General features: G+C 39.1%; 1 protein-coding gene across 4 annotated transcripts in view; it reads left to right on the plus strand.

Moving 5' to 3' along the window:
* LOC126183309 (protein sickie-like) overlaps nt 1-14,637 on the plus strand; it is a 701,479-nt gene that overhangs the window by 655,367 nt on the left and 31,475 nt on the right. For all 4 annotated transcript variants that reach the window (XM_049925155.1, XM_049925156.1, XM_049925154.1 and 1 more), the window contains one exon: nt 6,972-7,141. In XM_049925155.1, the coding sequence (XP_049781112.1) occupies nt 6,972-7,141 (170 nt within the window). The remainder of the gene's footprint in view (nt 1-6,971; nt 7,142-14,637) is intronic.

Below are 14,637 nucleotides of genomic sequence, written 5' to 3' on the forward strand. Positions count from 1 at the left end.
CTGCTTAGTTTGCTAAACACTTCTCCACTCAACATTTAAGCCAAAAATACTCCATGATTCGCACTATACATTAATGGTGGGTGAACTCAGCCATGTTTAATTTATAGGAATGTCAAAATATATTTTTTTTCCACTAAAGAATAAGAAATCAGAACATTTTTGTTGCAACTGTGTTGACTACAATGTTGATATGGCATCAAACCTTTACAGTAAACAAAGCATTTTCACATCATGCCATGCTGTGTGTATTGTTTTATCTTTCCGGTATTCATCATTCTATTCTTTCATATCATAGTGTCCCCAGCTTTGTACTGCTTAGTCTTGTTTCACACTGCAGCATCATTATGGCAGTAGAATGGTGGCAGTTTGATTCCATCATTCATGTGTGTTTTCGGAGAAAGGTTGGTTAATGCAAATAAAGAGACAGCTTCATTTCATAGTATCTTGTTCATTGCTAGTGTGTGTGTCTATAAAGTGAGGGGCAATGTACATTATACATCAGTGGTCCACAGAAAACTGCTATCGGCCACAGAACTCATTTGTTGCTGTTTCACAGAGATGTGTCTGACTGGAACTTGGTGAAGTTGCAATTGTTATTTCCTTGAGGAACCAAACATATTGACCACATCTGTGAGAACACAGTCTTTTTTTCTACGTACAGTTGTGTCTGACAATAGTGCTAGGGTTTTCTCATTTCCACTCCACTCTATTCAGTGTTGCAGTATTCTACAATAACAACACTCCAGTCTCCTCCTTTTTTTCCTGGCCTTTATCCTGGAACTCCACAAGATCAGCACGTTAGTGTTTGGATTTGGTAATTTTAGTGGTTGAGTGTGGTTGGATGCCCTTCCTGTCACCACAAGGACTGCCACCCCATCCCCTCAGTGATGGAATTTGTGTACCCAATCTGTCTGCATCCCATTTTACCCCAAGTGAAAGTGTGTGAGCATTTTCTGGATGTTTGTGAATCATGTAACTGAGGTGAACATGGGTACCAGCCCAGATTCACCTAGTATGTGGGAAACCACCTAAAAACAACATCCAGGCTGGCCGGGCACACAAACCCTCATTGTTAATCTGCCGGGTGGATTCTATCTGGGGCCAGCAGGCCTTCCCAAATACCAGAGCCAGCATGGGACCTGTGTGGCTGTCTGGGTGGGTAATTATATTACTTTAGTTATATTCCATGGTTTCAAAGAAAAATGGTCTCCAGGATGTGGAAAGAAGTCGAAGATGTACCTTTAATTTAATGGAAGTGCAATGCAGTAAAATACATTTTACTATTTCTAATTATAAAATAACTTAAAACATTATATTTAAGAGTTAATGTAAAGGCATTGTCAAACTTAAAGTTCCTTAATTTTGTCTTACCCTCCACTACATTACCTACATAACATTAAACCTACTGTGGCAGATTATTGTATACCTGTGCACCCATCTGTATTCCTGAACTGATGTTAATGTCCTGAAGTCTTTGTTGAATTTTTTGTCCTAGTCTTATATTTACACTTTTCACTATTTTTTGAGAAAAGACATATTATGTATCTTTTTTTTTTTTTTTTTTAGGTAGTAGTAAAATACCCAGTTTCTTGGAAGAGGTCTCTACAGGATGTTCTAGAATTAACACCAGACCTAGACAATTTGTTTTCCAATTAAGATTCTTCCATAAAATTAACACTTTCTACTACTTATCATATTTCATTGTTTGAGAAACAAATTTTTGTGGCTTGTGGAGTTCTAGAAGTACTGAACTGTATGTACTGAATCTTGTCTAAAGTCAATGACATTTCATTTGCCTTGAACCATCTGTTGATATTTTTGAATAATTCCTTAGTTGCCTTTTCAGTAAGTGGGAATGGTACTACCTTTCATTACTATATTCATGTAAGGTGTGATCAAAAAGTTTCCATTTGAGGACATTGCTTTAGTGTATATGTAATGTAGTGCGATTCCGATATGGATATATAGGCATCAAAACGTAGGCAGTGTATCAGTGTTGTAATCATGTCTTTGCGACATGCATGCGGAAATGTGAACTATGATGTCATTATTACCAAAGTGTCCAAATAGGACCAATGTGCTGCTGCTGTTCCTTGGCTGCCTAAGGACAAACTCGGATAGAAATCCATCAGAGAATGAAGAATGTGTATGAGGCAGCATGTCGATCGAAAACTACCATTTTGAAATGGTGCACAAAGTTCCTTGCTGCTTCATGATAACAAATGTCACCCTATCGCAAATGTCATAATGCAGAAGTTAACCAACTCAAGTGGTAGACACTCTAATACCTGCCCTATAGTCCTGATCTCTCCTCATGTGATTATCACCCCTTAGATCCTTTAAAAAAGGACTTGAAAGGTCGACAGTTCCTGTTGGACGAGGATGTGCAGCTGGTGATTATGGACTTCTTCACTCAGCAGGACAGGGTGTTTTACCTGATAGGTGTCTTCAACCTGTTGCATCAGTGGTATGATTGCCTCATTGCTCACAGCAATTTTGCTTGATAGGCAAACCAGTTCTGAACTGTATGGCCTTCAAATAGAAACTTTTTGATCGCCTGTTATATCATAAAACTATTAGATGTCAGCCTCAGGAAAGATCGGTTTGGTTTCCAGGGAAATGTGGACACATGAGGCAACACTGACACTATGTCTTGTCTTAGAAGATACATTGAAGAAAGGTAATTCCATGTTTCAGCTTTAGGTTTAGAGGAAATGTTTGGCAGTGTTGCTGGTCTACATTCTTTGAGATTCTGAACAGAATGTATAGTGTCTTGAAGCAAGATTGTACAATGTGTATCAACAAAAGTAAAACAAGGGTAATGGAATGTAATTGAATTACATCAGGCAATGCTAAGATAGTTAGATCAGGAAATGAGACACTAAAAGTAGTAGATGAGTTTTGCTATTTGGGCAGCAAAATAACTGATGATGGCTGAAGTAGAGAAGACACAAAATTCAGATTGGCATTAGCAAGAAAAACATTTCTAAAAAAAGAGAAATTTGTTAAATCAAATATAAATTTAAATGTTAGGAAATATTAGCTGAAGGTATTTATTTTGAGTATAGCCTTATATGGAAGTGAAATGTGGACAGTAAGTGGTTTAGACAATAAGAGAATACAAGTTGTTTCTCTCTCTCTCTCTCTCTCTCTCTCTCTCTCTCTCTCTCTCTTTTTTTTTTTTAAATGAGGTACAACTTGACTAAAAGAAGAGATCGGTTGATACGACATATCTTGAGGTATGAAGAAATTGTCAGTTTGGTAATAGTGGTATGCAGATAGGGGGGAGGGGTGGTAATTGTAATGGGAATCAGGATATAATAAGTGGGTTCAAAGGTTGTAGGATGCAGTAGTTATGCATAGACTGTAATAACTTCCAGCTGAACAAATATATTTCAAGGACGACGCAATACATGAAAGTCACAGATCAAGTAAACAGAGTAAGACGTGTGTCACTTTAACAGTCAAATCATAACTGAGTCCCAGTCTAGCGGCCGCTGGCTGGCTGGCTGCTTAGGTGGCGCTGCTGCTTCATGGCTAGCAGACAGCGTCGCATATAGAGGACACGCGTAACTGCGCGGTGGCCATTCTTCATTCTCTGATGGATTTCTATTGGAGTCACAACACTTTTCCCCCCTTTGAATTTTTTGCACACGTCACGATGGAGGTGGCCTGTAGATTGCTAACGTCCATAGGTGTTGTTTGACTGGCCGTAAAGTCTCAAGGAGGAGGCTTCCCGTACGGACGGAAATGTCTCCAATGATAACGGGTCGAGATGACGGGAGACGTGTGGGTCGAATCTGCTGGGGCTCCATCCAACAATCTGCCCATTGCGGCAAGTCCAGTTGTTATAACAGGAAACATGGGCGATGTGTCCGCGTCCGTAGGAGAAGGGGGCGGAAAGCCGCATCGCAGGACGCAGACCAGTGAAAAGGCACATTTTTATGCAACAGGCGATGCAACGGCTGAGCCACCGAAGCAGCAGATGGTAAAAACTTGTGATAGTATGCTACTTTCCCCAAGAAGTCCTGCAGTTCCTTAACAGATGTAGGGCGAGGAAGGGCATCGATCGCAGCGACAGTTTTCTGAAGCGGACGAATACGATCCCGAGAGAGTTGAAACCCCAAGTACGTGATACATGCCTGAAAAAATTTTGATTTCTGAAGATTACACTAAAGACCGGCAGTCTGTAAGACATGAAAAAGTGTGCGGAGATTTGAAGATGTTCGTCAGTGGTGGAGCCAGTGACAACAATGTCATCCTGGTAATTTATACACCCAGGGACAGTGAGCAATAATTGTTCCAAGAATCGCTGAAAGAGAGCAGGGGCACTGGCAACCCCGAATGGCAATCGTTGGTGTTGATAGAGGCCGAAAGGCATGTTAAGGACCAGAAACTGCCGGGAAGCAGTGTCGAGAGGAAGTTGATGATAAGCTTCTGACAGGTCATGTTTAGAAAAATACTGGCCTCCTAGAAAAATACTGGCCTCCAGCAGGTTTAGTGAACAATTCTTCAGGTCGAGGGATAGGGTAAGTGTCGATAAGGCATTGAGCATTTACAGTGGCTTTGAAATTGCCATAGAGACGAATATCACCATTTAGCTTAGCAACGACAACGACTGGAAGTGACAGGAAGAAAGACCCCTGAATCAGTGAGACGATCCAGCTCCCGTTTGACCTGATCACGAAGGGCCACAGGAATGGGCCGAGCCCGAAAAATCTTAGGCCGAGTAGTGAGTTTGAGCGTGATATGAGCTTCAAAGTCGTTTTGCGTGGTCTAACCCAGGAGAAAAAAGGGACAAAAATGTCGTCAACAAGGAATCCAATTGAGCATAAGGAATAGCATCAGATACGATATTGACAGTCATCTATGGAGAACCCAAAAATGCGAAAGGCATTGAAACCAAAAAGATTCCCTGCGTTACTATGGTCAACCACAAATATGGGAACAGTACGAACGACAGATTTGTAAGATACCTCAGCATCAAATTGTCCCAAGAGAGAAATCTTCTGTTTGTTGTAAGTCTGTAATTGCCTAGTGACAGGTGACAGGATTGGAGAACCCAACTGAAGATACGTTTGAGAATCGATGATAGTGGCAGCAGAACCAGTATCCACCTGAATGCGAACATCTCGACCAAGTATTTGGGCAGTGAGGAATAACTTCCCTGAAAGGGAAGAAGTACAACTGACAGACAACACAGAATCAGAATCAGTGTCATGTTCATGAACATCATGTATGCAGTCGGATTTGCAAACGGATGGCACATGACCCTTTTTTTTGCATTTGTGACACTTTGTACTGAGGCCGTGAAGTTCAGCAGCCCAAGCGCGATAGGATTGATTCGGTTGTTTTTGACAATGATAAAAGGCAACACGAGAGGCTACCACATGCGTTTGCTTTTGAAAATAGACGGACAGAAGTGAGCACATTTCAGCAAAGGACAAAGACGCAGGATCTTTCAAAGGAGCCAATTGCGACAACAACCGATACATTTGAGGTGAAATCCATGAAAGGAACAGAGACTCACATGTTTGTCCATCCGTGACATGAAATGCCAAGAAGTGCTGTCGAAGACGTTTTTCGTAATCAGACCAGTCTTCCGCCGTCTCGTCATAATGAGGAAAAGTAGGTAGAGATGATGAAGAGAGACGTCCCGCATTTGATGCCGCGACGAAATCACAAATCGCTTTTGTGAGAAGCGTTTGCTGTTCTATGAGACCTTGCAATAGTTTCTCTAAAGTAGCTATGGAAACATGTGGTTCAACGATGGAAAAGAAAAATCAATACCTCGTTGCCGATTGTAATAACTTCAAGTTGAGCAAATATATTTCAAGTAAGACGCAATACATGAGTCACAGATCAAGTAAACAGAGTAAGATGTGTGTACACGTTGACAGTCAAATCATAACTGAGTCCAAGTCTAGCGGCCGCTGGCTAGCTGGCCGCTTAGATAGCACTGCTGCTGCATGGCTGGCAGACAGTGCCGCATGTAGAGGACGCGCGTAACTGCGCAACGGCACTTTGAAAGATTGGCGAGTCACAACATAGACTACTGTGGAGATCTGCATCAAACCCGTCTTTGGACTGAAGACAACAACAACAACAACAACAACTACTATTACTACTACTAATAATAATAATAATAATAATAATAATAATAATAATAATAATTAATATCATCTGCAAAAAGTGCAAATTCTTATCTTCTGAAACTGCCAGTGGGAGATCAGTTATTTATATAAAAACAACAAAGGATCCAAAATCAACCCTGTGGTACACCATGTCTGATTGCTTCAAATACTGAGTGTTTAGTGTTATGCAATTGGCACTGAATTGATACACATTGCTCTCTGTCGTTCAGATAAGATAAAAGCCATGAACCTTCTGTATCTACTGGTCGATAATTTAACTTTTGCATTAGGATGATGCTGAAGTAGATAAACCATTCCTTTTGTGAAATTATTTGTTAAATGGTTATGTTGAATGCATACTGCAATTATGAACTATGATGAAAATATTTGAAATAGCTTGAAATCTTAAAATTTGTCTTTACAATGGCATTTGATTAGTGCTGTATGAAGGGAATATCAGAAATACACGTTTGAAAGCAGTAACCCTCAAAAACATCTTTAATGAAAATGTACTGAACATGTACCACCAAGTGCAAGAAAATATACTGATAACTCTAATTAATAATTATACATTTGAAAATAAGTTGAGAACATTTCAGCACCCATGTTTACAGAGATTGCAAAGTAACAGAATCATAAAAAGATCTTACTGATTCTTTTCTGTCTCTTCAGATTATGTACCAGTGTAAAATTTTTAGAATTTTTTTATAATTTTTATTCTATGTACTGTAAATATGTGCCACTCACATAACTGATTCCTGTAGAATCAAAATTTTTGAAAACGAATTGTGCATCTCTCCAGTTCAAAAAATTATTTTTGTTGTCCTTTGATTTCAGATGGAGATGGAAAAAGAATACTAGTATCAGTTCTGCTTGGAAGCCATGGAAACTATCAGAAATACATGGAAGAGGGAAACAATGCATCTCAGTGTGTCATTGCTGCAGTTTCTGTTAGTACCAAAACAAAATGGGACATGCTGGACTGTATGGTTCGAAGAGTATTCAAAGTAAGGTTCTTTCCATTTTCCATTACATTAGCATAATGATACCATAATATTTCTTTCTAGCAATACATTGGAAGTTCAAGAATTTAGGTTCATCTTTGTTTCTGAAAAATTAAGTCCTGTTGTGGGCAAGTTTAGAATTGTGTAAGGAGCAGTTAAGTACGTATTTAATCCTGTATATGCCGTATTTACCCAAAGTTGTCATTCGAAAAATAATGGGTCATCCTAACATTAATAAATTAAAGTATTACAGTTGAGCTCATGGTTTTTATGTTGTCTAATAAATGAATATAGGGGTCATCTTAAATTTACAGATGAAACTTTTGTGATTGAGATCATGTGAAGATTTATTTTGAAGAATTTGGAATGGTTTTGTAGTTTCTGACACAGCATTTGTACTCCTGCCACTAGTGTTATCACAGGCAATGGATAATTTGGCTGCAGCTTGTTTTAATGGTCTATTATTTTTCACAAGGTACCTCTCCTCCCCCCACCCCCTCCGTTGCTTTGTGTGAGACAAGCGAGTATTGGAGACCAATATTGTTTGTTTGTCTGATGTGTAACATTGGCCACAGTTTGCACCTGCTGTACAGGTCAAAGATAAGGATGAGCTCCTTGATGCTGTGTCAAAGAGGTTAGAATCTATTCTAACCTCCTTTTGCTAAGTATATGTTGTTTATTTCTTAACAATGAATTATTGTTAATTAAAGCAATAATACTTGCTAATTAACTCTGTTGAACAAAATGTAACATCAATTTTACCAAAATATATTATAAATTAGCAAAAGAAAAACTTGTTTACTTTCATAGTAGTGATGAAAATCAGGTTACAGCTAAATCTTTTTCAGAGTTAACTGCCTTTTCATTTGTAGTAGGAATTGAATTGACTTCAACATTGGATGAATACTCAACAACAGTATACATTTCCGCAGTAATAGTCTAGATAGGAGCAAGTGACATTCTGAGATGTTTCATGCAACAATGTTATTAGCGGTCACTGAAAGGTATGATAGGAATGAAAGAGGGTGTGGCAGATGCTGGTTCTATGCAACCAATGAAACAGCAGTGGACAGATGAAGTACTTGGAAGTGAGAGACGAAGGAAAATATTGTCACATTCTCACTTCAGTATTGATGCAAAATCTGCTATGTATTTGGGGGGGGGGGGGGGGGGGGGGGGAACAGCTGTGTTTTCAGGTTCCACCATAACCACAACCTTGCACATCACAACATATTTGGAAGAAACAGTGAAATATTGTGAAAACCATACATTGCAACATTTTTGAAAGAAACAGTAAATATTTGTGACAAATTAGACTATAAATTTCAGCTGTCCTGTGAGGCCCTACCCTAACCATCACCTCAGAAATCATGACATACTCTATATAAACATCCAAATATTTGTGACAACCGGGATTATTGCTCATATGTAGGAATACATGGCCTCTTTTTTTTTTTTCACCTCTCTTTGGTTAGGTGAAACTGCTCTGAAGTGCCAAAGAAACTGGTATAGGCATGCATATTCAAATACAGACATATGTAAACAGGCAGAACACAGTGCTGTGGTCGGCAATGCCTATAGGGTACAGGGAGGGATGTTCGCCGCCAATTTAAAAAACAATATTTTAAATTGTTTTCATTCGTGAAAACATAATTAAATATTTTTTAATATGATAAGTTTATTTCTATATATGAAATAAAAACTCCATTAACTATTGAAAGTGACGTGTTAAATGATAGGAAATTTTTTTCCGTACAATGTAGCCAACTGGCGAACTTTCCTCCCAGGGAGGGAATTACGCCTGAAATCAAATTTTGTTTACTTTAAATACTGCTGTTTATAACGGACACTTGAAAATTCTACAGGACATACAAATATAATTTTAGATAATTTTTGTGACATTTCTGTGCACTTTAATCTGTATCAGAGTCCAAGTCATTACAAACAGTACACAAGCCACACTTCTTCACAGACTGATTGTCACAGTCTTCGTGAAACCAGTTCTGGCAACTTGCACACTGGTACCACTCCACTTGCCTTGCTCTTGGATCATAGTAATCTTCTCCACAGTCTTTGCAAGTAGAAGATGTGGCACATTTACGTTTCTTTGGATTCAGTGTTACTCCACTGCACTCAGGCTGCAGCTCTTTGTTTTTACTGTGTCTACTTTTTCTTCGAACAGGTTCTGACGTCCTTACTTGTTCATTCCTACTGCAATCTGTGTTCATCATGGAATTATTTCTGTCTTCGTTGGAAGAGAAGAGCTTCCGAGTGATCAAAACTGCCGACGAATTCATCAAATTTGTTATCCCTTCCTCTGGATATCAGGTGTTGACATCAGGTCATGAAAAGAAACATTGTGAATGTCGTTGCTCTCCATGTCATTTTGAGATGTGCTTTCAGAACCCTGTTCGAGAGGAACTGGATTATTTGAGACAGTGCTTGGTGCAAAAGCTTCCTTTAGTATGGCTTCCAGATTAAAAGGGTGAATCCTGGTTGCCTTAAAACCAGAAATAACATTGCTTGGGACTGCTTCTTCAACCAAGCCTCTGTAAATATTGTAGGAAAACAGATCTTTGACACAGGGCGTCCAGGGTATTGCCACCTTAAAGTTCTCTACAGCTTTGTTCCAATAAACTTTGAGTGCTTGGAATAAACTTTTATCCAGGAGTTGCAGCTCATGAGAGCAATGAGCAGGCAGACAGAGAATTTCGACATTGGATCTTTCCGCTATATTCAAGACTGCTTCATCCAAAAGGCTTTTGTGTCCATCCACAATGAGCAGTGCTATTTCTGGCAGTCTGTGGTGCTTAAAATGTTCCACGAATCTGCAGAATGAATCGACAGTGATGTACCCTTTAGGTGTCATTTCAAATATGGAGCCTGGTGGCAACCCATCACCCCAAATATCCTTCCTGTTCTTTCCCTTGTTAGAATCATGGGGGAGATGAAATTTGTTCCAGTGGCATTGACACAAGCCAAGACTGTCACAGTTTTGCCCTTTTCCCCGTGTGTTGCCACGTGAACACGCTTTGAACCTTTCAAAGCTAAAATTTTCTCCTGTGGATTAAGAGTGAGTTGCAATCCTGTTTCATCCACATTGTAGATCAGCTGTGGGGTAGATGAAAGATTCATGGCATCATAAACTTTTCCCAGAAGATTATAAAACTGGGATACTCTTTCAGCGTTAAAACGCACCAATCTTCCGTAACTCAAACTTTCTCTTTTTCTGAAAACTATTTCAGGTTTGCATGCATGAAATCCTTGAAACCAAAATTTCCCTGCACGGACATTTCTAAACATGTTTGGGATATTTCTCGATACCATCATCTGTAGTTTTTCTTTTGTAATCCCAAATCCCACAGACTGGAGTCTGATGATGTGGGTAACAAGTTCAAAGAGTTGGTGACCTGCCGAACATCTTTCTTGATGATCTGCTACCAGCACGTTTTACGTGGCCTTCAAGAGTTTACCTCGGAATCCCATACAATTTAGCGGCAGCATACACAGATTGTCCATTGCGAACAGCTGTAACAGCACTTTTTAAATCCTCTTCTTTCCATTTACCATACAGACCCTTCGATTGTCTAACCATATTGCCTGGAAAGTCAATAGAGAACGCCAGTTTAGCTAGTTTTAAACAGGGTAACCCAAAATTATTGGCGACATTAAAATCGATGAATATTAATAAACATTAATTAAGTGGTCAATTAAAGGAAAAATTCACAAAATATTACGTAAGGTAGCTCTTCTACAATGATCTTTTTTATTATTCACGAGTCTAGTCTAATAAATGTCGATGTATGGCGTCAGACAAGAACGGGAGGGAAATTCGCCATACTAATGGCGAAATTCCCTCCAGAAGCACACTTTATTATACAATAATATATCACAGCATTGTTAAGTAATTTACAATTAATTCTTTTTTGTTTCACTCGCAGCACATATTTATACACTTTAGCAGTCAAAATAATAATTTATTTATACTTACAGTAGCGAAAACGGATCTCAAATGTTGGAGATGGTAAAAATGTCCCCTGTGTCAGTGTCAGTCTTCTCACGAAATGTGTTCCACTACTGATTGTGAGGATAATATGTAATTTTCTGTGCTACCACCAGATGGCAACATAGAATGGGCATGCTTTGAATCAGTTTTTCTCATGATCGCCAACAGATGGCAGTGAGTGCTGACAGATCTGTCGCAATAGAAAGGCAAATACGGGAAACTTCCCTCCCTGGCGAACATCCCTCCCTCTACCCTATAAGACAACAAGTGTCTGGTGCAATTATTAGATCAGTTATTGCTGCTACAGTGGCAAGTTATCAAGATTGAAGGGAGTTAGAACATGATTTATAGTTGGCGCACGAGTGATGGGACACAGCATCTCTGGGGTTGCGATGAAGTGGGGATTTTCCGATACAGCCATTTCATGAGTGTACTGTGAATATCAGGAATCCATAAAACATAAAATCCCTGTCATGACTGTGGCTGGAAAAAGATCATGGAAGAACGGGACCAGTGACGACTGAAGAGAATCATTCAGTATGACAGAAGTTCAACTCTCTTGCAAATTGCTGCAGATTTCAGTTCTGGGCCGTCAACAAGTGTCAGCGTGTGAACCATTCAACAAAATATCATTGATATGGGCTTTTGGAGCCAAAGGTGCACTCATGTACCCTTGATGACTGCATGACACAAAACCTTATGCCCCGCCTGGGCCTGTCAACGCTGACATTCGACTGTTGATGACTGGAAACAGGTTGCCTGGTCGGACGAGTCTTGTTTCAAATTGTATCAAGTGGATCGACGTGTACGGGTATGGAGACAACCTCGGAATCCTGCATGTTAGCAGGGGACTGTTAGAGGTGGTGGAGGCTCTGTAATGGTATGGGGCATGTACAGTTGAAGTGATATGGGATCCCTGATATGTCTAGATATGACTCTTGACAGGTGAGATGTTCATAAGCATCATGTCTGATCACCTGCATCCATTCATGTCCATTATGCATTCCGACGCACTTGGGCAATTCCAGCGTGGCAGTGGGACACCCCACATGTCCAAAATTGCTACGGAATGGCTCCAGGAACACTTCTCTGAGTTTAAACACTTCTGCTGGCCGCCAAACTCACCAGACATTAACATTATTGAACATATCTGGGATGCCGCAACTTTCTGTTCAGAAGAGATCTCCACCTCATTGTACTCTTACAGGTTTATGGACAGCATTGCAGGATTCATGGTGTTAGTTCCCTCCAGCACTACTTCAGACATTAGTCAAGTCCATGCCACGTCATGTTGTGGCACTTCTGCATGCTCATGGGGGCCCTACACGATATTATGCAGGTGTACCAGTCTCTGTGGCTCTACAGTGTCCAGTGTATGATCCCAGATAATGATACTAGTGATGGTGGTGGTGGTGGTGGTGGTGGGATGGAGATTAGCTGTAGTAATACCATAGGTGACTGGCTTAGATAGTAAGCAAAGAAGAAAGTGAAGATAAAAATTAATGCAAACCATTTCTTCTGGTTTATTTTATTTTTACATGTATCCTCAAAGTGTAGACAATCAATAAATGACATCGGTTTAGAGTAGATATAATGTTAACTTTTTAGGATGTTACATCATATCTATGAAACAGTCTGTAATTTTGGTTGGTCAGAAGAAATTAAAAATAAAATTTCCTCAAAGAGGCTTTGTAAAAAAAGGGGGGGGGGTTGTTGTGGTTTTACAGTCATGGTTGTCTTACATCTGGGTAAAAATGGTGTTAAATATCACTGGAGTTATTCAGAAACTACGCAGTCCAATGTAACTGAATTCTGAAATAGTAGATTAGTAGGCAAAAAGAAGCAAAATGTACACAGAAGGGAGTAGGTTAGCACTTTGAGAAATTTTGGTCAAAATGAAAATTCTACATAGATACATTCTAAATATTTATGTAGTGAAATGCCACTGTGACAAATCTTTCTTTTTATTCGGTGCCATGGGCAATTGTTTTTCCTGTCTCTCAGAAATTTTATAAGTTCTGTTCTGCTTTAGTATGCTTGATGCATTTGTATAAAATATAAAGAATCTTTGTTGCCATCCTCCTGTTAAAGACAGAAAAATATAACTGTTAGGAAAAGGGAAATCAATTATATGGTGAGAATCAGGGTGTATACGCCCCGGAACAACTGGGAAATCCTTGAAAAACCCAGGAATTTTGTAAAATTCCAGGAATTTTTCAGTGTTTTAGTTTTCAGTTAAATTTTTGGAATTTTGATTGCTAAGAACTGATAGTCTAACAAAGAATATTACTGTATCCCGCTACTGCAGAATTATACTGCAGGAATAAAACATAAACAAGAGAAAAAAAATAAAGTGATTCTTTGTTGCCAAAGAAATGTGTCATTTTCAACAAAACACTCTGCACATGCAAGTGTCTGCCAACAGCAAAATGTGTTAAAGGCATTATGATGAAAGGCTTTGCAATACTTCATAACAACAAACTGCTTGTGATGAGCGTGACATCACAACTGTTTAAATTAACTTCGTTAGAATAGTTGTCATCGGGCTCATGCGCCTGCCTGGTGGAGTCATGTATGAGCAGTACATTCTCCCGCTTCTGGCTACTTGAAGTGTGGCTGTTGGCTGTATCGGCTACATCAATTAGTCAAGTGCTACTGGGAAAAACTTTTCTGGCATGCACTGTTTACATTTAGTGATTTTGCTGTTAGCTCTCACATCAAATGAAAACAAAACGGATTTCTGTGGTCGGGAGCCAGCAATTGAATTAAAATAAATTCACATAATTATGGAAGGCTAAAATAGTTATCAGTTTCAATTTTTTCGTTTTATTTTATGTCCAAGTTTTTGACAGTCAAGCTTTAATTGCCTTGCAGAACGATGAAGTTATTTTCATCGGTTTGCTGAGGAAATTTGGCTGTTATTAATCTTTTCTGCTGAGGCAGTCAATTGAAGCAAAGTGTTTCATTCCAGACTATTGGCTGGTTTCAATTGTTTGCTGGATTTCAAGCATATCTTTTCACCTTCTGGCATGTTTCTAATAGCTCATGAGAAAATATTGCGAATGGTGGTTTGAAAAGTGTCGCTTTCAATGTAAATTTCCTTTTACGCGATGTGAATTATGTTGTGTATGAGAATGTGTGATAAATTTCTGAAATCACAGTGTGTTTGAGCCTCATTTAAAACTCAACACTTTGAGGACCAGCCACTTGAAGAATTTCGAGCCCAGAAGAGCAGACATTTATGTCATTATTTAAAATTTTACTGGCACATTTGTGTGATGCATCTTAAAGTGTAACACACATAAAAAAGACTGATTTATACATGAAAGCTTAGCTTTTCTGGTGGCTTATTGATCTTTGAGACCAGTATTATATGTAAAGTGTAGCTTTTCTTGTAGCGACACTTGTATATTAATTTAAACCATTAACTTTTCCTGCTTGTGTGTTCGCAATACTTAACAGTGAGGTTGTTGTTGATTGATTACATCACATT

This window comes from Schistocerca cancellata, chromosome 4, assembly GCF_023864275.1.
Source record: "Schistocerca cancellata isolate TAMUIC-IGC-003103 chromosome 4, iqSchCanc2.1, whole genome shotgun sequence".
Lineage (NCBI taxonomy): Eukaryota > Metazoa > Arthropoda > Insecta > Orthoptera > Acrididae > Schistocerca > Schistocerca cancellata.